Source organism: Pholcus phalangioides, unplaced genomic scaffold (genome assembly GCF_987345545.1).
Source record: "Pholcus phalangioides strain wild (caught in Gottingen) unplaced genomic scaffold, Ppha-v1.0 ptg000010l_1, whole genome shotgun sequence".
Taxonomy (NCBI): Eukaryota; Metazoa; Arthropoda; class Arachnida; order Araneae; family Pholcidae; genus Pholcus; species Pholcus phalangioides.
Window position 1 is genome coordinate 39,191,071 of NW_028301603.1, and position 24,937 is coordinate 39,216,007.

Sequence of the window (24,937 nt, forward strand, 5' to 3'; positions counted from 1 at the left end):
AAGAAACTGAAAAATAAAAAAGTAAGTGCCTCACGAATCAATTACAGATGATGCAGTTCCAGAATACTTAGCGACCAGTGGCACATTTAGAGATCCCTTGAGTGACACAAGGCACAGTTTTAGAGCACTTAAGCGGCACACAGTGTGGTTCTGCATCACTCAAGTTATCCGCGGCCCATTCCCAGATAACTTAAGTGATCCGCGGCATAATTACGGATAACTTGAGTGATGCGCCGCACGATTACGGATAACTTGAGTGATGCGCGGCACAGTTGCAGAGCAACCACTTAAGCGGGCTGCGACACATTTCTAGAGTACTTTAGCGGCCTGGACAAATTTCCAGATTACTTGAAGGATCCGCGGAACATTTAAAGATCACTTAAGTGGCTCTGTAGAGGTAAAAATCTTATCAATAGGGAGAATGTTAATTCAGGTGCCCACAAACTATCGAAAGATTTTTCTCGTTTTTGGCGCATTGAGTAAGATGCCATAAAGAATATTTCATATTTTCATTAAGGAGGGGTTGATGACGTAAGCATCATCCAAATCCACCTCCCCCTTGTCATCAAAAGTAAGCAAACTGGAACCCCCCTCGATGCTGACGTAATAATTGAATGACCCCAAAATGTTTCAATAATGTTTTCTTATTATGAATACTAAGCTCACAAAATCTTTCTACATACTTTTCCTGAGCTGTTAAAATGTGAACATGCCAATATTTCAGTACTCAAACCTTTCAAACTAGGCATTTCAAATAAGAATTAAAAAAAAAAAAAAAAAAACACCATTTGAAACTTTGCTATGAATTGCTATAACAGATTTACAGAAAATACCTGTACTTACTCAATACAGGCACTGGGGAAAGGGGGAAAAATGCAAACAAATTATTTATATGCACCAAAAGTTTATTATTTACACATGGTTCCACCTGCTGAGATTTAAAGAAAAGAAGTTATATATTTATTTAACGCAATAAGTTTTTGATTCACATATAGCTTGACATCTGATGTAATTCTTGACCACATAACCAACTTTTTCTTTATCAAGAAATGAAGCTTTAAAAAATAATGAGTTGCATTATGCAGCACTAAAAATTTGTTAGGAAAGTTCCAGTACTGATCCTGTCTCTGCAAATCAATAAAGGGCTCAACAAAATCACATTAATCATCTTCAATGCATCAAATTCAATAGCAAAACCTGCAATTGTCCCTTTATTTAGGTCAAAAGCCCTAAGTCGAAATTCCTTGGGCTGAATTTTTTCAGTCTGCATTTATGCTATGACAAATGATCTGCAACTTATGCAAATGTAGAAAAAAACAAATATGCTAGCCAGATTGAGGAGAAGAAAAAAGATAAAACAACAGTTAAGCTTGAAAAAATACAATGAAATTGCTTCATTCCATTTAAAATTTTGTTATGGGAAACACTCTTTCCAATATAAAGTAAATCTGCAAAATGCGTTCAAGTAAAAATTTCACGTACTGCTGTACAAAAAAGTGGCATATGGTAGGTTCCATACACATTCACTGCACTAAAACTGTGAGGTATTAGTAAAAATAGCATGTGAGACATCATTAGAATATTTGGATTGGATAACACTAAGTTCAGACAGACATACAATTAAGAGCGTATGGGTCACTTGTTATGGCCTCTAAACACGTTCAGGTTTGCTTGTGCAAGTACACGCATATCTAGACAGTTTGATACATCCACATCATCCGGTTTACTTGTACTGGAGGAACCGATTTTGAATGAAGAAGCCAGTTCGTTCAGGTAAAAAAACTGTGCAGGCATACAAGATGACCCTTACACACATTCAGATTTGCCAGCACTGGTAGATTTGAACATGTGTAACAGCATTTAGAGAGGAATACGTGGAGTCATTCAACTCTGCCTCGAGCAACAAGATTACTGGTGAAAAATTCATGCAACTATGGCTAAAAATAAGTGTTGAGATATTGCATGGCATCATAAAACTTATTGTCATAACAGATGCAAGCTCAATTTATGCTGAAGGCAATCCACCAAAGTGCTGGAATTTTTTTTTTTTGCCAGGAAGTAATGGAAGTAAATTTTTATAGAGAATGTATTGTATATACTGTCTCAAACAATGTGTAGTTTTCTGAAGCGATGTGTTTCATATATTATTAGGAAAATGATGATATACATTTTTCACAATGAAAAAAATATATAACTTACGGGAGTATTGAGTCTTCAACGGCACTCCTCATTTCATTCTTTAAAAAAAGAAAAAACATTATTATTCTCCCAATAAATAATCTTAAAAAAAGCTGCTCAAGGAAAAATGTTTTGATACAGTTAAATTATCTAAAAACAAAGCACACTGTTTGGCAATGACTATATACTTTTTTATGGAACTCAAATTTGCATAATAGTAAAACCATATTATACCACAGATGTCAGAGAAAAATGCTTACTCCTGGGTTATAACATAACCACAAATACACTAAAGGTAGATTCTATCACTTCAATGAAATAATGTGGGGAATGATGTAACCTGGGATATATGCAATCATGAGGTATAATGATTCTTTAAAACTGATCCAGTCTTTTCTTTACACACAAGAAAAAATCCTATGCCATCCCTATTTAGCACCCAATGTTTATGCAACAAAGACACTGCAATAACAGATGACGATATCATTAAGTGATATATGTATATATTCACGTATATGATATGTATTAGAGTTTTAGTACATTTCTAAAAGATGCCAAATGAGAAAACTTAGTTGCTAATGTGTGAGACTCGCAATGCGCCGTCCCTTTACCTAAAAGAAAAGAATGAAATTGTACAATGTGATGTAGGCAATCTGCTTCTTAAGGTAGAAAAACCGACATAATTTTTGGAAAAAAAATTATGCTGTCAATAAACTCAAATCTAGAGATCATGGATTGGATTGAGAAATTTAGGCCACAATAAAAATTTTCTCATTACCACAGTGCCTTGGTGCCTAGGATTTGTCAATCCCTGCTCTGGCCTGTTCGTAGTACCCATGGCTTTAGTCAGTCCAACACGGACAGCCAGTCTGACTATTCTCATGTATAACATAGCTGTGGCTTTGGGGTTAGCCTCATCCTATCCTGACATTAGCTTTGAGATGTCAGTAGTGTAAGTTTGATTTCCTGTATGAACTGATGAAGTTGAGCAACCTACTGTGCATTTTGCTTTAAATATTATTATGATCTAGGCCAGAGGTATTCAGACATTGTGGGCCAAAACAAAATTTCCACGAAGAATGAGGGCCAATAAGCCATACAGCGGTATCTAATTTCACTCAGTTGTGTCTTAACACATGGGTCCGGTTGGGCCAGGGCTCTGATTCAAACAGGCCTCAACTATATTACTTGAGAATTTTACTTATTTTGAGATAGAATATCAGTTTCTATTATTTCTGAAATTATTTTCTAAGTGAATAGGCATTTCATTACACTTCTGAAGTTATTTTTACATTATACATGAATCTTCATTAATTTCGGAAATATTTTTCACTAATCATAGGAATATTTTTCATTAATTATGATTTTCATGACTTACAAAATACTTTGCCTCTAATTCGGAAATTATTTCTCTCTTTATTCTTCGCATTAATAGTTATTGAAGGAATAAAAATATTCCTTTCAATAATTTTAAAATAATTCCTATATTTTGAAATCATTTCTCTCAATAATCCTATAAATATTTATTTCAACAATACTATAATTATTTTTTTCAATAACTATGAAATTATTTTTCTGATTAGTAGTAGTTTTTTAAAAATAATTTTGAACTCAAAAAGTATTTTCTCATTGAAATTTTCTCCCAGCATCTATAAGTTTTGTAACGAAGTAAGCCTTTTTGTGAGTGGGCCATTGCAAAAAGCTTTGAGGGCCACATGTGGCCCACCACCCATGTGTTGAAGGACCCCCCCCCCCCTGATACAGGCATTCAAAGAAAAAAAGTTTTTCTATCTCCACAGGATGTAGGTTTATACAGCAGACATTGCAGTAAGAAGATTATAGACAAAAGAGCAGTAGGTCAAAGAGATTTGCCTTTGTCTGCAACAAATATGGTCAGACACAACAATGTGCTCATCTAAGTGCTGGTTACTTGCAGAGCTGGAAAAATCGTAGTCATCTTGTCAGCTGAACAAATTTTATAGGCACCCAAAATTTTTCACTTACGTCAGCTGAACAGCAATCTGATAACACCATATTACTGCAGGGCCAGACAAATTTATTGTGCCAGGTCGCCATGGCGACTAGAAAATTGGTATTGGCACATAAACTTTTCTAAATGTGGAGATAGAAAATGAGTTGATCAAATATGATTGTCTCACTTTCATTTTCCCAAAGAGGAGTCACAATGTAAATTACACGAAGCCGTGATCCTTCAGCCTGAAATTTTAATGCTTCTTTCCCCAATCAATTCTTTGACTTGTCTGTAAGTTGCACTGAATTTTATTTATTAATTTGAGAATATTCAGATGTTCTAGACGTACTAATATTATAAGGGTGGGATTATGTCACCATAATAAATAATTATTTTGAAGATTAAGCAGTATGGAAGCGTAAATAAACCTTTGCCCAATATACTTTCAGAAAGAACTAATGAAAAAAAAAAAACTACAGAGACAAAAACCAATCACAACACATTGCATTAGACTTGCAGTTAGGCTCTCAGCTTCCTTCTAACCACGATGTTTGATTTAAAAAGATACATTTTTTCTGCTGAGCAACTGTGAGTTAAAATTTGGTAACCAACAAAAGTGGGATCTCGAGTAAGCGTGATAGCTGTCATATTTATTCTCTGAAAACGGCACCCTTAATGTGTCGAAAAACATGAATTTCATATTTTTCTTCATACTTTTTCATTAGTTCCTTCTGAGAGATTAACAAGTGTCTATCAAATATTGTGAATGATCATGGCTGGCATCAGAACATTTTAATGTGGTCAATATTACTCCCCCACTATTTAATAATATTTGCCTTCAGTGAAAGTCTATCCAATCTTGTGCTTTGTTTTTCTACATGTAACATGTTTATTTTCCATTCCCTGATATTTGCATAAACATTATTCTGAGAAATTTCTAATAAATTGTTACATGCCGAAATGTGTGTGTTGTGAGTGTACGTGTGACACAAACATATTTATGTTGTCAGAGTTATGCTTGTTTCATGTTCTTTTGGTGGTGTCATCAGTCTTCCATTAATAACTACTGGATAACTTGCAGAAGTGTCAAAGTGGTTTTGGACCCGTGAGCGCTCGACTTGAGTTTTACATAGAATACCTACAGTTTTGAATTCATTTTGGGGAGGAGAGGGGTGCTCTACCACATAAATAGAAAATTTTGTAGGTGCTCAAGCAACCACAGCACCCCTGGCTCTGATGCTACTGATAATTAGACAATCTGAAACAACTCATGGGTAAACAAGTATCACCACAGCAACTGCATTCATGATTTGTTCAAGAGCAGTAAAAAGTGGACTGCCAGCCGAAGAAACTTGGTCTCAATGAAAAATATGCACTCATCATTGGCAAATGAAAAGTGACTGGGTTTAAAGTGTGCAGATGTAAAATGCAACAGTACAGCAAATTACAACACATCCTCTCAAATGGTCTCTGACAGCATTGTTTACCATACAATGAACAACATGGGGTATGAAAGTGAAAGACCTGTTTTATGGTCACAATATATCGGCCACTTAGAAATTCTTGTTTATGTTTCTGATCTAATTTTAAATAAAATTTGCAGCTTGCAATGCCAATTATCAATATCATCATAGCACTTGAAAAATTTTACTTTGAAATTTTTTGGGGTTTCACATTGTAAAATTTCTCGCTAACTTTTCAGGTTCATTGTCTCTCTTAATTATCATCTCTCAATTTTAGACAATGAACCCTTTTGGACAAATGAAACGATTCTTCTCACATTTTTCAGCAACAATCAACTTCACAAGTTTCATCGTTCTTTTTCTAACCCAGTGTTTTTTAATCTGTGGTCCGCAGACCTCTTGGAGTTCGTTAGTAGAATTGTTTGTGAAGGGTTTCGCAAGATTATTTTTTTCATTTACAACCATTGCATGAATGACACATTTTTTACATTTACATCGGAATTTATTTAATTAATTTTTGTTTGCAAATAATAGAAAACATTAAATTTCAGATTTTACAGGGAAAGGCGGCTTTGAAATGGATGTCAGATGTTATGGGGGGGGGGGGGGTCTGCAGCATCAAAAAGGTTGAAAAACCACTGTTTCAAGCCATATTAACCTTGGATTACGAAAAGATTCCATTGTAAGTCATTTAAAAAAAAGAATCAACTCACATGATAATCATTACAGTGAATGACACATCGCCTTGTAGCCGAACTAATGTCATATCGAACTGCTGGTTCAGGTAGCGGACTCGACATGGTATGCCTGCGGCTGGATACCCTTTCGAATGCTGGGCTGTCCTCATCTGTAGAACTTTTACGAGCTGTAAGACATATTGCAATAACATTAATCTGGATGAAAAACATAATTTGATGATATCAACATGAAATTAACATCATTAAATCCAGAGATTAAAAAAAATCATAATGTCTTTTTGTAGAAATTGTTGCCATATGCCACCAATACAGTCTATCAGCTGTTAAGGTTACAGCCAGGGCCACAGCTAGATGCTTGGTCAGCATGCATTTTGGCAACCCCTTGTATTTTTGAAGGAGAGGTTAAAGGGTGAAATTCGCAAACTCTCTCGTCTGGTGCCCAGACCTGCCCACTTCCCCCCAGTTGCTACCCTGTTTACGGCTGCAAAAACGGACACTTTAATAATTGTACCCAACCACCGATCTATTGGCATAAAGGAAAATTTACCATAGTTTTACTGTCTAAGAGGGGCAGCATCAGAATTATTCACTGTAAAATCTAACCTGTGCATTTATGTGAGTGTACTGCACAGGGTCGCAACTAAATGCTTGGTCAGCCGGGGCAAGCACGAATTTTGGTGCCCCTTGCAATGTTAAAGGAGAGATTGAAAAGTTTGTGTTACCACTAGTCCCGGGCACCAGACCTGCCTGCTCCCCCTAGTTGCAGCCCTGGTATTGCATGTGATGTATTCAGGTGCTATCTTCTATATGTTTATTAAAGACTTGTGTGTCTGGTCTTTTAATATCTTCTACAGTAAAGCGTCGATAACTCGAATTGAACAGGACCAGGGTCAGGTCCTATTGAACAACCCAAAAAGTAATAGATAACTAACTTTTAGTGGGTTTTGGGGGGGGGGTACCTGCTTTGTCCTTGATTTATTACACAACTGTCAAAACACATGACCTCTTTATAAGCGAGACTGACAGAAGCTTGAGGGCCTAAAAGAATAATTATTAATGGGGGCTTTTTTCTCCTTTTTCTAAATATAAATTTACTATAGACCTGCCTGTGAAAAATTCTGACCTGGAAAGCCACTGAAGAACCCAGTCAAGAGCTCAAGGGCCCCTTCAATCACTGTTAAGATTCCCTTAAGACTAAACTTACTTATTTTGTAAAAAAAAAAAAAAAAAAAAAGACACAAAATGAAAGAAAACTTGTTATTAGTATAAAACAGAGAGGCTTTGAAAAAGGAATTTCAAATAATTATCCAGAACCTCTAAGTTTCAAGACTTGAATTATTGAGACTACTGTATCTTTCAAATTGGAAGCAAGAAACTGGCATTGTATGATTATTTTCTGGTATGCACTTTAACTATTAAAGCCTGTTACTCAATGTGCCATGATTTTTGTCAAAGGTGAGACCGCCTCAAATTTGATCTAAAAAAATAAAATAAACTTCAGCCAGCCATCATTGTGCTACTTGCAGGGATCTAATGTAAACTTCAATGATGTGAAAGTATGGTAATGCAGTCTATGCTCAATTTTACAAATGGCACGTTTTACAAACTATTTTTTTTAAAGATCATTCCCCTTTTTACAAACTTTTGATTTTACCAACTAGTTGTTAAAAGTCTGTATGAATTCGAAAAAACAAAGGTCAACTGTACTTTTTTTTATTTCTATTACTTACATTGATTTCGAGTCAAAACTGGAATTCTGCTTCCAGGAATAACAGGTCGTGTCTTTGGACCATCATTTGAAAGTCGCATCCTATTTGGAAGCAGGTTTTGACCTAAATTAGATTGACCTGTAATGGAAATAAAATTTGCAATAACTTTAATTAAAACAATAACATTGGTTTGCTGTTTGAGAATTTTTCGTAATTACTCCACATCAAACACAAAATCTTTTCTAATGGTTTCCATGAAAGTAAATTTCCAACATGAAAATAATTTCCCATGCAAATGAATATACATGGCTTAACAATAGAACTTTTTTCATCCATCAAAAAGTGAAAAAGTTATCACTGTATATTCTTTGCATTATCCGGCATGTCATAAAACTTGGGGCTCACCAGCTTTTTGAATGTTCTGTCGAAGTCATGATATGTTCCCAGCATGGCAGGAAAAGTGAGGTTGCTATACTTTTAAAAAAAATAGCAGAAAACTTAATGGATCGCAAGTATAGCAGTAGGTTTATTTTTTCTGAAAAAAAAATTGCCTCCAACAACCCTTTTCACATTCAACAAGATTTCATTAATGGTGAATAAAATTTGCAAATGCCGATTATAAGAAAGCATATTTTTCTCATTGAAATAAAACTTGCATCTGGGGATTGTACGCCAATGCATACTATATGCAGGATGTTATGGAGGATGATATGCTGATGAATCAATCTGAAACAAATCAAAAATTTTAAAAGTATCGACCAGCTTTTTTTTAAACTTTTTTTCTTGATGATTTCCCATAGATTGACTAAGAGATAGGATATCAGGGTTATGAAAAAAACCTAATTTAAAAAATAAAAAATTTGATTTTTTGATTTATAATTAATTAACAGTTTACTTATTAAAACAAATCTTGTTAATCATTAAGAATGCATATTTTCATATCACCTACCTATTTTTTCATCTAATCTCTCAAATTTAATTTAGCATTAATTAATAAACTACAAACGAACTACAACAAAAAATAACATTAAAAATTTGTGTTTTTGTAACATGAAAGATTGTTGAGCCCAAATTTACTTCATGGATTAACATTTTTCTCAATAAAGAGCGTTTTTACTCATGAGGCCCTCCACCAACTTTAAAGTGAACGCTAGGAGGCAACTTGGTATCACATGTGGGTGCAGGTTTTCTCAATTCATTCAATATACAACCAAAGGGTCATTCAACTTCAAGTGATTGGAAAACATATTCTATTGACAAGACTGTTTCTTGCACAATTGATGAATGCATTTATTATGTGTTTCTGACTTGCATGATGTTACTTAGTAATTAGACATTTGCATTCTTCCACAGATTTAATGTTTTGGTAAAAAAATGAGTAAACTCTAGACTTTTCATTTTTTCTACTAAAATTTCAAGTGCAACAATATTTATTTTGGTATAACATATATTATTATTTTAAATCAGTAATTAGGGCATAGAATTCAAGGCTTTACTTAAAAAAATAACTTCGCTTTTTTTTTTATCAGGGTAACCCTATTGCCCCATTGTAATGCACTGAAAATACTTAGTACAGTAGCTTTTTATATTTTCTGAAATGTTTTCCATGTGCAAAATCTAGAAAGAGAACAGCTATCTTTCTGCAAATGTATTTGGGAATTCCGCTCAAATCTACATTTACAAGATCTTCTATATTTTCAATCACAAACTTTACCACATATATCAATAACATATATATCACACACATATACTAGGTTACTTTTAATATCATTGAAGTTAATACAAAGTAGAAACAAAATTTGAATTTTGTGATTTAAAACAATTTTTTTTTAAAAATTCAAGTGACTTGAATCATGATTTCAATTATGATTTAAATCAGTGTACTCTGTAGGATATTAACCAGATATTAACTAAGTAAGATTACCAGAAGCAGATTTATGCGTTTGCCGCCGGTCTGCTACACAAATTTTGCCACCTTCAATGCTAATTTTCTTCACCACTCATTCTCTAAATTTGCACCAATAGACAAAAGCCCAGTGCACTTTCTAGATTGTTATCAACCTGGCTCCTCTCTCTAGGTGACTCACTGACTTTGTTGCTCACTGTCTAGGTGATTCACAGACCTGATAGTTTGCTCTCTAGGTCACTCTTTAGGTCATTCACATGCTTGCATACTGTTATGATTACTCACATACTTGCACACACTCTAGATCACTCTTTTGGTATCTAGGTATCTCTTTGGTCTTGGTCACTTGCTATCTAGGTCCCTGACTCTTTTGGTGACAAACTGACCTGGTCTGAAAGTTAAGGTTTAAAAAAAACTTAACTTTTGGTTGTTCCTTGACCAGGTCCTCTTTGCTCCCTACACCACTCTTCCAGTCGTTCCCCTGCCTGGTCCCTTGCTCTCTGGGTCCCTGACTCTTTTGGTCACTCATATGCTTGCAAAATCTCTGGGTCACTCTTTTGGCTGCTCACTGGCCTGATCCTTTGCTCTCAAGGTCAGTTTTTTGGCTGCTCACTGACCTGGTCCATTGCTCTCTATATCACTCTTTCAGTAAGTCACTGGTCACTGACTTAAATTCTTGCTCTCAAGGCAGAGGCAAATTTATAGTTTCTCTGCCTGGGCTACAAAAATTTTTGCCACCCTTCTTCCACTTTACTAATTTTCTTGACCATTCATTCCCAAATAATTTTATTCATGTCCTCCCGCTAATTTTCCACCCTGAGCTATAGCCTGCTAATGCTAAGCAATGCATCTCTGAAGATTGCAAGATTAATTTATCTAATCAGTAGAGTCTGAAAGTTCAGGCAAAATGACATAAATCTATTTTTTCAAACTTTCTGGTAAAAATGCCTTTTTTTTAAATTTTCTTGCCATAAATGCCTATTTTAATGCAGTTTTAAGTTTATTAGTGAATTTCAGAGAATTTAATCTGTAAAACTTGGATATTTTGGGCATTGAAAACTTCAAAAGAATCGTTTTTTTTTAAATTTTCCCACTCTCAGTATAAATTATCATCAGAAAGCGCACCCCCCCTCCAGCCCCATTCAGATGCAACTAAGTGATCTGAGAGATTGTTGGCATGCATTAATTTTGCTTTGACTGGATGGTGTTAGACGTGAATGATTTTGTTTCAGATGAACACAGCTCGTGTAGAAAAGCAGAGGAAAGTTAGAAATTTGTTTCCCCACAGCCTTCACATAATATGTCTTGCTCAGTTTTTATATTGGACTTGAAATCAATTTAACTTGGATAATAATGTAGTTATTATGCACTGTAATTAAAACAATAGACGGATTAAGTGCAATAGATTTTTCAGCTTGTTTTTTGACCCTTAATACCTTAGGCCGGGATTATAGGTACTATAAAAGTTTTGTAAACTTGCTTTTATAAAACTTGAAAAATACAGCTAATAAGCTGATTGATTACATTCGAGCAAATGCAACCCTTCTGTTCATTGGTTGTACTTTTCAAGTTTCATAAAAGGACATTTACAAAAGTTTTACAGTGTAATCCCGGTCTTAGTTTTTAGTTATTTGTAGTTAATTTTTCTTCCTTGCCTATTTTAGGCATTTTTAGTGTTTTTTTTCCCCACTTATTTCGACCATTTTTAGTGCCTAAACTTCTGGGCTCTACTAATCAGTAAACCAACAGGTTGAACAAGATTCCTTTCTTTCTTTATGCTTAGCACCTAAGAAACATGGCATATTCATCTAATATTTTTGGAACTCCCAGTTATTGGGATGGTGCTTTTTTTAGAACACTTTTTATGGTAGCCCACATTCTTATTTGTGCTAGCGATTGAAGGAAAAAACAATTATAACAAATAGGTACATTGTTAACAATACATATGTAGGCATTGAAGAAAATGATAGACCTTATTGATTAAGTTATCATACCTTTGACTGTTTTCAGAGCGAGACCAGAAAGTTCACGATAAACAACTCGATTTTCAAGGGGAGACCTTCTTAAATAACTTGCGGAGTCCTCGATATGAAAAGAAAGAAACAAATCAGCAACATACTGCAGAATGCAGAAATAGATGTCCAGTGATTTCCTACAGAAGTTAAGAAAATTTGATTTGATTTAAAGCAGGGGTGCACAACCTTTCCAGTCCATGGACCAGATATACGGTATTTCTACCTCTCCAGGGCCAGAAACTTGTATAAAAAAATGATTATTTGACCTTCTTTGGGACATTCCCCATAATTTCGCGCGCTAAAACTTTTTCATAAAAAAGATGTCGTTTTTATCCCAGTAATTTCAACAAGGCTTTGCTGCATTTTTTAAATCAAGAGGTAAGATTGTTTTCATGACTCGTAAATTATATTATAATTATAACCCTATCATAATTATAGTCAAATGAATATATTCATGTCACATATTTGTCAAACGTATACGTTTTTTTGGGTGAAAAACATTTTGATTTGCAGTACCAAACATTTTTCCCGATTGACGATTTTTCAGCCATTTTACAGATAGTTGGCAACTTTACTTGCCTTAAAACTTTTTCAGCTGTAAAATGGGCAACTCAACCTGCTTTTGACAACTTTTTGGCAGTAAATGGAGACTTTATTTGCACTGACAATTTTTTTTACTGTAAATTGAGATTTTACTTCCCTTTGACAAATTCTTTAGGCCATAAATGCCTATTTTAATGCAGTTTTAAGTTTATTAGTGAATTTCAGAGAATTTAATCTGTAAAACTTGGATATTTTGGGCATTGAAAACTTCAAAAGAATCGTTTTTTTTTAAATTTTCCCACTCTCAGTATAAATTATCATCAGAAAGCGCCCCCCCCCCTCCAGCCCCATTCAGATGCAACTAAGTGATCTGAGAGATTGTTGGCATGTAAAGGGCACCTTCTGTAAAGGGCAAGTTTTGTTTCTAACAACTTTTCTGACTATAATTGGCAACTTGTCCTTGACAATTTTTTTGGCTGTTAACAGCAACCTTGCTTGACCACGTTTTTGGGGCTATCTCATAATTTTTATGAAATAAACATGGACAGCCTAGGTATTTATCATGCATCATGTATTGAGACTTGTCTATCAAAATAACTTTCACGAACTGGATATAACCTCTTGGCGGGATGAAGGATGTGCAACCCTGTTTCAAAACATTTGATTCAATGGATTTGACTGACATGGACACTCACGACTGTGTTCCTCGTTGTCAAATTGACATTAAGCTCTTCTTCTTCATCAGATCCTGAAAGCTGATCGCCCTCCGCTTTCACCATAAGAATTTGATCATCGCTCTTCGATTTCCCTGCTTTTGTTCTTGAAAACAGAACCCCAGAGTCAGATGTGTCCCTGCTTCTCGACGGAGGAGTGGACGAACTGGAGGAGCCAGATGCAGACATAATCCAGTCTATATCAGCACCATAAGAAAGAACAGCTTTATTTTGGCTGTTAGCGGAAGATGGTATGGAGATAGCATACGTTATGGTACCATCCTCTGGACATTTGGGTAAAATGCGGCGAGCAAGTCTTGCCTGAACAGCGGCCATGAGACCCTCGCCATCAAAACGCAGCTCTATCGAATCGACAGCCGCTACCAAAGACATCAAACGTGATGGGCCCATAGCTTGAGCTAAGACAGCAAAACATTCCAATGCAGCCAAACGTACCCTTCGTTTGGAATCGATCAATAATGGTGCCACCGCTTCACACATTGATGAAAACTCTAGGCTGTAACTGGGAAAAGTCAACACTGCTGCTGTAACCCTGTTGACTATTTCTTCTCTTAGTCTGGGATTACGGTGGTTTTTCATTTCGAATATGTTGTTAAGTACATCAGATGGTCTGACATGATGCATGAGCTTGTGAACGACTTTGATTGCATGTTCCCGAATGACAAGTTTGGTATCGCCTAAATGTCTTGCTACAGCTGACACAAACGTCTTTAAAAAACGTCTAATCTCTTTCCTGTATTTATCGATCAATAACTCATAGATACTCAACGTGAGGCTGACTATCTTGAAGTTTGAATCGTTGAGGAGGGACGCAAGAAACACCAAGAATTTGTCCATATCTGACATTTGATCACACAAGTCAGGCGTTTCTTTCAGTACTGCTTTCATATGCTCCACACCATCGATGCGGATCTTCCAATCACTACTTTTAATATCTTCCAATATCTCCGGTTCGAAGATCCCGAAGTCATACTTCAATACTTTATTTTCATAAGAATACGGCAGCTCATTAGGATTTCCCGAGAAACTAGACCTACTTCCCGAACTGCTGCTTAGACACGAATCGGAGAAATAAAACTTATTCAGAACCCTCTTGTAGGTACTCACTGCTTCTTCGTCAGATCTCTGCAAGTAAGAGTCGAAAATAGCCAGACCAATCAACTCGCTTATTTTCTGCAACGCGAGGAAGATGGGGTAAAACAACGAAGCGTCCCCGTGAACAAACTGCTTGGCCAGACTCTCGACGACGAGGCTCAGGTTCTCGTTGGCGAACTCGCTGGTGAAAAGTATACCGATACTTATGATGCAACCTTTGCGAGTGACATACTCTGGACTTTCGAGACCGTGCTGGATGAACATCTTGAGGAAACGGTGGAGATTATTCGTGAACTTCATGTGGAGGTGGAGAACTTGGAGGGACGACCTGCGGATGTTGGCGTTTTCGTGTCCGAGGTTCGACATGACGCGCGGCATCACCTGGAACATGCACGAGTCTATCTCGTCCTCGGAGTTCTGGACGATGGCGGCGATCAACAGCAAGCAATGGTACCTGACTTCCCACCTCACGTCGTCCAACACGTGCGAGAGCACCTCGAACACCGCCGTCCTGGACATGTTCCTGAACGGGAGCCGATTGCTGCTGCTCCTGATCAGCTTCCTCATCACTATCAACACCTCTACGCGCTTCGAAGAATTATAGTCCAGCAAATTGTGAAATACCGCGGTGGCATCCATGTTAGAATTTGGATTCTTTTTCGATACGAATATTTTGGACAGGGTACACAACATTTGACACAACGAGATCGCTATGAGAAAAATCAATGTCTAAAAAAATACCATTACAATTTTTTTTTCCCCTTTCTCGCAAATGTAGGACACTACGTTCACGTACCACCGGTCATTCAAATTCAATTGGAAATTAATTAAAATTTCAACGTTTACAATATTTCATAATTATATTGATTCTGGGAGACACCGGGACAGTGAGGAAATGACTCTTTTGACGTGTTTATTGAAGGGTTACAAAATAAATAATAAAAAAAAAACATAAACAATCTAGGACAACTTGCATCTTTGATTTTTATTATCCAGGTTTATTGGCTGCGAAGATCTTTTTGGGGCCTCTTCACATTGGAGGTCATGAATTGAATGGCATATGCGATGACCATATTTTATGAGAACTACCTCGTAATCGATTTCAATCTTTCGATTAGATGGCAGCACTTAGTATAAATTAAAAAGCGGAATATTTTCCTTCACTTCTCGTCTGCTTCTTCTAACGTTCACAGTTTTGGATAACTCCTTAGAGCCGGGTTTCCCTAGGAATATGTTTTTTGCGCAGCGTGAACCGAATTCAACCATTTCGCGCCGGCAGAAACGTGTTACATGATTACGCTACGCGTTTGTGTTTTCCTAGCGAGGCGCATCAGATCAGGGCGGCTATATAAAGTATATGGCTTTGGCATCAGCTACTCTGTCGTCTGCATGCTCCGGTTTGAAGGGAAGGGAAGGGAAAGAAGACGTGCGTCTACAGCCTGCGGTAGACCTAAGACGCCTTCATATACGAGCGGAACCATCAGGCATTCTGGTCCTCGCCGAAGGGTTGCTGCACGAAATCGTCGCTTCGGAAATGACCGCCAAACAGAGGGAAAAAAAATCGCGTCGGTAAATCTGGCATAGCAACCTAACAGAATTCCCCGCGCGCTAAAAATGCTTGGCAAAAGCGTATGGAAAATTCAATTTGTGGGAGAAACGAGGAATTTCCAGTAACGGATTTAATATGGGAAATAAACCACGTTTCACGAAATTATGATTAATCACGAAATTATTGGTAAACAACAGGTTGAATTCGTAACAGTTCGTGTGATGACGATCAAGTAATTAATCTTAAACACAAAAGTATATAGCAAAAAAAAAAATTCTTAACTTTTTTTCAGGTTTTTAGTGAAAATAAAATATTCCTATACATCCCTTACCCCGATCCTTAATTTCAGGGTAAAAGTGGCATACAAAAATATATATAGTCAATTTAGATTACATGAAGAAAATTTCTTCTGGATATTAAATGATTGTGTGAAGTTAAGGATTTGATAAACTACTGCCTCTAGATATTGGAAATTTAGTAAAAAAATTCTTAAATATTTTAGGAGCATTTATTTTATCAGAATTTTCTTCAGTAAATTACAAATTCTGAATAGCACACACAGGTTCAATAATGTAAATTGACGAGCTCAATGAGTGAAGAAATTTATTTATTAAAAAAATATTGAAACAATGTACATAACTGATGAAAGCAAGATTTTACAAATATCATTCACAATTTCACATATTTTTCTACACCATGTAATCAATTATTACGCTGCTTTAGAGTACCAGTAAACTTTGGGAATTACAAAAAAAATATGCTTAAATAACAGAAATATAGTTTTTCTTGAAACTGCGTGACCCAACAGCAATTAATCTATAAAAAAAATAATATATATATATATATATATATATATATTCAAAAGCAATACTTCAAGAGAGTCAAGATAAAAACTCTACTGAAAATTGAAAATTACAATTATGGCAAAAAAATAGTCTACGCGTACATGGTAAATACCCATATTTCGTTATCTTTGACCCTCGTAATAGGTGAATACAGGGGCGCAACAAAATACTTTGTCCCCCGGGCAAGCCAGAATTTTGGTACCCCCTTGCATGTAGAAACAGTTAAAGGGTAAATTCTGCACCCCTTCTGGTCCAGCGCCTGGGGCACCAGACCCACATGCCTCCCCCCCCCCCCAGTTGCAGCCATGGGCCAATAATAAGCTAATCTTAAAATCCTAATAAATGTATAAAAACATCACCACATTAGGATAGATAATCACTAGAGCCCGGATTATATGCACTAAAAAAAGTGGCAAAATATGCTCTAAAAATATGCAAAAATATGCACTTAAAAATTCAAAAATATGCACTTAAAAATGCAAAAATATGCACTTAAAAATGCAAAAATATGCACTTAAAATATAAAATTTGCACTGAAAATTTTAAAATATGCATTAAACACCCCCAGAATATGCATTAGAAATCTTGAAAAAGTCAAAAATTCCGAAATATGTATAAAAAAAAGAGAAAATATGCATTAAAAAAAGAGAAAATATAATTAAAAAAGAGAAAATATAATTAAAAAAGAGAAAATATAATTAAAAAAGAGAAAATATAATTAAAAAAGAGAAAATATAATTAAAAAAGAGAAAATATAATTAAAAAAGAGAAAATATAATTAAAAAATACACCATGCAAAAAAAAACGAATGTGTTTTTAAAATACATTTTTTCTATTAGTGCATATGTATTTCATTTTTACCAAAAAATATCCCCTCATATATATGTATACAGCATATGCAAATAACTTCTACATATTTTTTATTCAGGCATGTTTTTAGTTTTCAGTTTGTTGTAGCTGCTCAATAACGAAAATAGCAGTAATAAAAGAATTTCGACACTATTTCTAAAAACAAAATTAACATTTTGACACATCTCTAGAAATAGCCTTACAATAAAAGTTAGTAGTCGTAAAATACTTTATAAATATGTATTAATTCACTAAATGTTTTTCACATGCCGGGAAAAAAAAAAAAAAAAAATCGATGTTATGAAAATATTATGAACAATATTTATTTGGAAAATTATAAAAAAAAAAATTGAGTGAGCTTAAGTAAACCTTTAAAAATATGCACTTATACTGGAAATTCTTTGATTTTATGCATTTATATGCATTAATGCTAAAAAAGGCCAAAATATGCAAATGCATATGCACATATGCATTTGCATATAATCCGGGCTCTAATAATCACCAATAAAATACACACATTGATTCCTTTTAATAAATATATTTGTCTGTAGCTAGTATCCTCCAAACCAAGCTTTCTCTCCCCATCAAAAAAGTAAACAAATAAGCAAAGACGATTTTCTGGCTTTATAATGACAATTGAGAAAATAAGGTTATTTGAGAATATCACATACATAATCATCACTCAGAACTTTTGGAAGGCCTATATTCTTCTTCCGTTGAGGAGTAAGAAGTTTCGGTGGATTAGGAACCTGGAACAAGGTCGGCACAGCAGTTTGCTTTAACTTCTTGCAGCCATCTTGCCTTTTCAACTCATACTGGTTTTCTTCAAAATGTACCTAATTTAAAAAGGGACAATAACGAAAAATTACCACACAGCTTTTTTTTATACCTTAATTCAAAGTAATGTCAGGTAAGTGCATATTGCATCACACATAAGAATGATAAAACAGCATAACATACATATTTTTAAGTGATTAATATGGTACAAATATTAACGTCCAAAACAGTCAAAATTCCTTTTAAGGAATACACATCTGTTTTTCAAAGATGAAAAATTCTGCCCCAATTTCTCAGAATAGGAATTAAAATCTTCATTAACCATCATAATTAATATCTAAATACTGGACACTCATGGAATTCTTAATACCTATCCTTAAAGTATTTTCTTCAATTACAATAATGGGGATGTCTGAATCTGCTCTAAAATAACGCATCTGAATTTCCAGTAAACATAGTAAATGGCCTATTGATATCCTAACAGGATCTAAGAAGAAACCTTATCTAAAAGGATGCAAGCACCTTTACTTTATCACTAACAAACGTTGAATAGATTTGGACCTCACGCAGTCTTCCGTACTCTGCCACGAAGCTGGGCTACAAGAGATCTCATCAAAAGGATAAGTCCAGTGGCAAATTTCTGGTGCTCATTCACTAACAAAACAGTGTAGATTTGAACCTTCCGCTTACGAAATTGCCTAGATGTGTATTGAGTGAGCTGTGTAATATAGAGCTTTTCTATGAATTTGTGAAAAAGAGCTTGAGATGGACGATCTGACTGAAATCTGTAATCCCTATAAAAACACTCCCTACTAATCCCTGCCATTCACAATACTTGCTCATGAGTCTTTTTCTTCATTTAGTTAAAGGAAAAAACAGTTACTTGTAGCAGGACTTGACAAATACCACCAGGGCGCCATGGCGATGAAATGCCATTACAGATTTTATAAAGTAAATCATGTGATAAGTAAATTTGAGTCTTTTAATTTCAAGGCAGCATGTGTCTCCTAAAGTAGGAAAAAGATATAGAAAGTTGAAAAAAAAAAAAAAAAAAAAAAACATTATTCATTACCATTTTATTTGAGATTAAGATCACCCTTGGCTCCTAAGAAGTTTGACTGGCATTAATTTTTTTCCCTCTTGATTTGTCAAACCCTGACTTACATTTTTTTTGTTTGTTTACATTTTATATTTCGTATATCATTGAATCTATTGTGTACTTTTGTTTTACACATTACCAGTTTATTATTACTTCCATAATTTTTTTCATGCATGGTTATTTGTTTCTTGTTCAACGAAATTATCCTTTAATTAATCAAATTAACAGGATGGTATGAACAGAGTTTTTGGAACATAACCGAGGTGGTTGTGTGACAAAGGAAAAATATCAATGGAGATGTATTCCACATACTAGAAATATAGGATGCAACAGTTCATATCTTTATCTTTAGTATATACAAGTATTATCAGTGTGTTTACAATCTGGTCAATGAACTTAAAACCATTTTCATGAAATGGGGAAAATTCCACAGATGAATAAATAATTATAATAATACCACTTAAAACAATGGAGGCAGCACAAAATTTATATTGACGGGCAGTGTTTTGTGTGATTTGTTGTGAATTTGTGTATTGTGATAACGGGCATCAGAAATAAGTATATAGGTAGTGAATGAAAAAAAACTGATTTTCAAAAAGGTTTTTCTTGCTATCATTATAACGTGTTTCGCAATTGCATATCCATGCAATGAGATATGGTGGTGACAGTTGACGAAACTTCTTCTACTGAAAATTATGCACACATTGTTGAGTTTAATACTCATTTAAAAAAGTAATTGTTACGCATCTTTTGTATCACACTTACCAGAAAATGTGTTCATGCCAATGTCAATGTAAAAAAATATTAACATTTATAATGCGTTTTGACGGTTATAATGTCAATTTCTATTTTTTTATCTTTCTCATAGTAATTGCTAATTTGCCTCAAATATTACTCTCGGAACATATTAAATAGATAACAGACTGCAAAATAAATTCAATTGAATTTTTACCTCATCAGTTTTTTAATCTATGGCTTTTTTTAATTTGCTGAGCATCCAGTGTTTGAAGCGGCAGGCTTTTCAAAGCATTAAAGGGATAAATAAAAGTAAGATAGCAAGATAAAAAAACAGTACGTTATTGAACATTGAAGTTATTTTCATGTGTCTGTATGGTGTTGGGTCTGAGAAAAAAATTTAAACATTTCTGCTTCACAATACTTAAATGCGTTTTTCTCAAAGTGATTACTGGCGAATGATTTGACATTGTTATGCAATTTTTCACACTTACTAAGCTATTATAGGGATATAGATAGAATTTTTGAGATTCATTGAAAATTTTAAAAATGTTTAAATTTAAGAAAAATTATAAAAATGTCTAAAATTTAAAAAAAATAGAAATTTTAAATTCCGAATTTGAAAAAATTACTTTCCATCATACTTTCTTGAAACTCCAAAGAAATTGGAATGTATTATTCTTGAGAAAGAAGAAAAAACCAGTTTTTGCATGGGCAAAATTTAATCCTTGAGGTATTTGTTTCAAAACTCATGCATGTAGTGCGAGTGAAAAAATTTAAAAACCTTTTTCCAAGCAAGATAATGATTTAAGCTGAACATGCAATTAATTTTAAAATAGTAAGATTAAATTAATTCTTTGTAATTAATTTGCAAAGTAGTCACTGTATGTGCCTTGCAGTGACTTGCAGGAAAGAGGGAGTGCTCACCAGTCCAGTAACACAAACTAATGATACCAATCACAATTTTGTAGTCTGTTAAAAGAATTATGGGGCACAGAAAATGAAATCAATTGAAATACGACGTCTATCACATTAATTTTTAATCCCATTAAATTTGATTTTCAGTGAAGATACAATTTTAGCTAATTACTCCCAATCTGCAAGCGATAAGTCGCCAAACCAGCAGAGCTTACTACAGCAAGCAAGGATGATTGAAGAACCGATTTCCAACTGATTTGAAATCACCTTGTTCTCTTAGTTGAAAATGCCAAAATTAAAACATTTCTATTTTCCACAGAAAATTTGCCTCAAGACATAACAAAATAAGTTAAAATTCACTATAACAGTAATTCGTCGTAGTAGCGATAAATCGCCAAACTAAGAGCCGAGAAAGTGAGCATTCCACAATAAATTCATAAATAATTTGAATTTAAATTAGTTCTCTTGGTCAAAATTATGTACCTATGCATCTTTTCTCTTAAATCAAACGGAACAAAAAACCGGGAAAATGATTGAAAATCACCATAACTTTTATATCTAAACACAACACGTGAGCAATGGCGCCAAATATCGTCTGCTACCTCCAAACGATTTATTTTTTCATATAGTTCTCATTTAAAATCATTATCACAAATACGATTTTGAAAAAATAAAATTCACACAGAATAATTAAATTTAACTCACTTCACACAGGCGAGCTCCGTTTCCTGGTATGAAATCGTCTCTCCTGGAGTTCACGATCCACTTCTCGCGTCGTTCTTTTTCCGCCGGAAATCTAAACATTCTATAAAACCTTTTTTGTCGGAATTGGAACACTTTGGAGCCGGACAACAAGGCATTTCTGAAGTTATTTCACGAAAAAAATCGATAAAAACAACTACAAACACAATAAATTTAACTAATATATAGGAGCGTTGAAGGGACCCTACAATGCGATGATAGTAAGCAGTGCTACAAAAAGGACCAGAATGCCGCATGCGCCAGCCTGTGTATTAAGGAGTTCTAGGTAGACCCAAAACCAGCAACCAATCAAAAAGCAGCATTTTACGACGTCAGTAAATAGGGAGTGGAGAAGGTTTTTTCCTCTCATCTTCACTAGAGCTTTATCGCAGGATATGATCTTGGTTATTTGGCACGATTGTTGATTGACGCCAGCATACTTGGCGACGTTTAATGATAGATACGCTTAATTTTACAGGTGTTTTATAACCGCAATTAGTACAGTGGGTTAGAGCGTAAGGCCGGCGTTACACTATAAAAGTTTGATAAATTTTCTTTCATAAAACTTGGCAAAGATCTTTTATAAATTTTGTATTCAATTTTTTTTTTAAATTTATTTTATAAAGGAAATGGACCACATTACACTATATAAAAGATTTATATGCAATTGTTTTTGCAAAAGTTTTCGTCTGTTTGTCAGTCTTCGTTAGGCTGGTATTACACTATAAAACTTTGATAAAAATTCTTTCATAAAACTTGAAAAATGTAACCAATAAACACATCTGTTAAATTCGAGCGAACTTAACTGATCCGCCTATTGGTTGCATTTTTGAAGTTTTATAAAAGCGAACTTTTATCAAACTTTTATAGTGTAATCCCGGCCTTTGTCCTGTGCTGTTGCTGGTAGTAGTTATGGATGAAGAAATTTTTTTACCATTTGCTATAGGAAATTTATCATTTGCAACCTCTGTAATGGCCTCGGTTTTAAAAAACATGAAACTTATGTGGATGATTGTATTGGATGGAGTAATTTGCGGAAGAAGCTAATTATTTTGATGCATTACATCTTTAGCTAGGAACGCAACTTAATGAATAATGAATATGTCAGTTTATGAAGAAGTTGAGGAATACAACGCTCAGAGTAAAAGTTTAGCGACTAAATTGCCCGTGTTTCATCATATTAATATTGCGTCTTATATGTAACGGTAAAATCCCAAAGACTCGGGTTTTACCAAAGCAAGTTGGTGAAAGTCCAAAAAACGCTTGTAAACGTTTTCATTTCGGATTTTTACTAAGTCAAAGTCCGTTTTAAATGAATCAGTTGATCATCACGAACTTATTAGTTTCTGATGATGATTAGTTTATGAATAATAATTAATTGATTATAAACAAATAATTAATTAACAAACGAAATAACCACCATGATGAGTTTTGGATGCTATTTAAGTAATTGATGCTTATAATTAATTTACTCCTACCAGTTAAAGCCCGTTTTAATTAATTTAACATCATTAATTCAACCATCTTGATTAATTGATAATTGTTTAATAATTATAATTACTAGTGTGAATGATACTTATTGATGAATTAATAGTGATAAGTATTTAAGTAAAACTTATTTCGTCATGAGATGGCGCGTGGGGGTGCCGAGCATGGGGGAGATACGGGGGAGGGGGCATGAGGGGCATTGCCCCCCAGCATCAAAGATGAAGTCGACTGATCTAATCCATATATGTATAGATGAATTGACACATCATCATCATCGTGCCCCCAGACTTCCAAGTCTATCTCCGCCTATGATGCCGAGTGCGCTTTGCCCACTGATCCGCCTCTCCACGCATTGAGCGCATGATGACCCCGCACCCCTCTGGAAATGTCGGGACCCTAACTAATGGCCTTGAATACAAGTGAACCTAAACCTGGATGAAATGAGTAATTTTGTGGGAAGCGAAATAATCTAGTTGATCTATAGCAAAAGAAATGAAATTTCAAATTTATGGATTCGTTATTTTTTATTTCGTGAAGGGTTCGTTTTTCGGATACGGAATTTTGTGAAGGGTCCGGAAAGCGGACCCAAATTTTGGATGAACAGACCCCTAGTAAGTGTAAGTTTTTGTGCGCCACATTCGGCTCGGAGCCCTGGGACAGTGTCCCGATTACCCCAGCCTAGTTATAGATTCTTGCGGGTTTTTTTCAACAATAAATGTGATAGAAAATCAAGTTTTTCTTTTTTTAATCCAAGAAATACACACGGAAAAGAATCTTTTTTTCTCCCCAGAGAAGGGAGTGGCAAGTGAGAGGAGAAGGTAACGTAACAACAGGGTCGCAAATAGGGGGGAGCAGGCGGGTCTGGTGCCCCGGGCGCTGAACCAGAAGGAGGTGCCGAATTCACCCTTTAACTGCTTCTACATTAAAGGGGCGCCAAAATGCCGACTTGCCCCGGGTGACAAAATATCTAGTTGCGGCCCTGCGTAGAAATAACAGGTTTTTTAAGAGTTAATACGTCACAGTGCAGGATAGGAAGTGCATCAGCATAACTCTTTTATGAAACATTGATGAGGAGGCAATATTTGATAAAAGATTTCCACCTGATATTGGTTTACTATCAACTATCTTAGATGATAATGAAATAAATGTATCATCTATATGAACCAACAAATCCAGTGATGTGTCAGTCGAGCCGGATATAGCGAAGTGGCACGTGAAAAAAATTCGACAGATCCGATATTCGTGAAAACCGATACAACGTAAATATTCGAGTTTAATGAAGAAAACTGACTCCTCAACCTATTCGCGATGATGGAAGACGTGGTCCTCGAACAGACTTAAAAATTTAAAAAAATTAAAATTATTTACGTATGTATCACAAACATTAAAGATGTTCACGTAGCTTTTGAATAAAATATTAATACCCGTGTACTGCAAGTCAGTTGTTCTCAAAGTGTGAGTCGCAGCTTCTATGGGTGAGTCACCAGCCTTTATCAGAGCCAAGCATTGATGTGTAACTGTTCAGTGATTTGAAGTAGTACTTCAAGTATTAAGAGAGCCGTGGGTAAACCGTTGACTGAGACAAGGGAGCCATGGAATCATGGCTGTAAGTGATCCATTGAA

The 24,937-nt window shown here is 35.0% G+C and overlaps 2 protein-coding genes across 2 annotated transcripts in view; both read right to left on the bottom strand.

Moving 5' to 3' along the window:
- LOC149081438 (TOG array regulator of axonemal microtubules protein 1) overlaps positions 1–15,229 on the bottom strand; it is a 48,801-nt gene extending 33,572 nt beyond the window's left edge. Inside the window, exons 1-5 of the mRNA XM_089238370.1 lie at positions 13,180–15,229; positions 11,921–12,008; positions 8,042–8,158; positions 6,327–6,478; positions 2,200–2,237 (exon numbers count right to left, since the gene is read on the bottom strand). Coding sequence (XP_089094496.1) covers positions 2,200–2,237; positions 6,327–6,478; positions 8,042–8,158; positions 11,921–12,008; positions 13,180–15,006 — 2,222 coding nt within the window. The 5' untranslated portion in view covers positions 15,007–15,229. The remainder of the gene's footprint in view (positions 1–2,199; positions 2,238–6,326; positions 6,479–8,041; positions 8,159–11,920; positions 12,009–13,179) is intronic.
- Positions 15,230–17,554: 2,325 nt separating this feature from the next.
- On the bottom strand, positions 17,555–22,068 carry LOC149081439 (THAP domain-containing protein 5-like). Its single transcript, XM_089237337.1, has 2 exons — positions 21,791–22,068; positions 17,555–18,392 (listed from the first exon to the last, which is right to left on the bottom strand). The coding sequence occupies exons 1-2, from the start codon at positions 21,887–21,889 to the stop codon at positions 18,207–18,209; spliced, it is 285 nt and encodes a 94-aa protein (XP_089093463.1). The 5' UTR covers positions 21,890–22,068; the 3' UTR covers positions 17,555–18,206.
- Between the last annotated feature and the right edge of the window lie 2,869 nt (positions 22,069–24,937).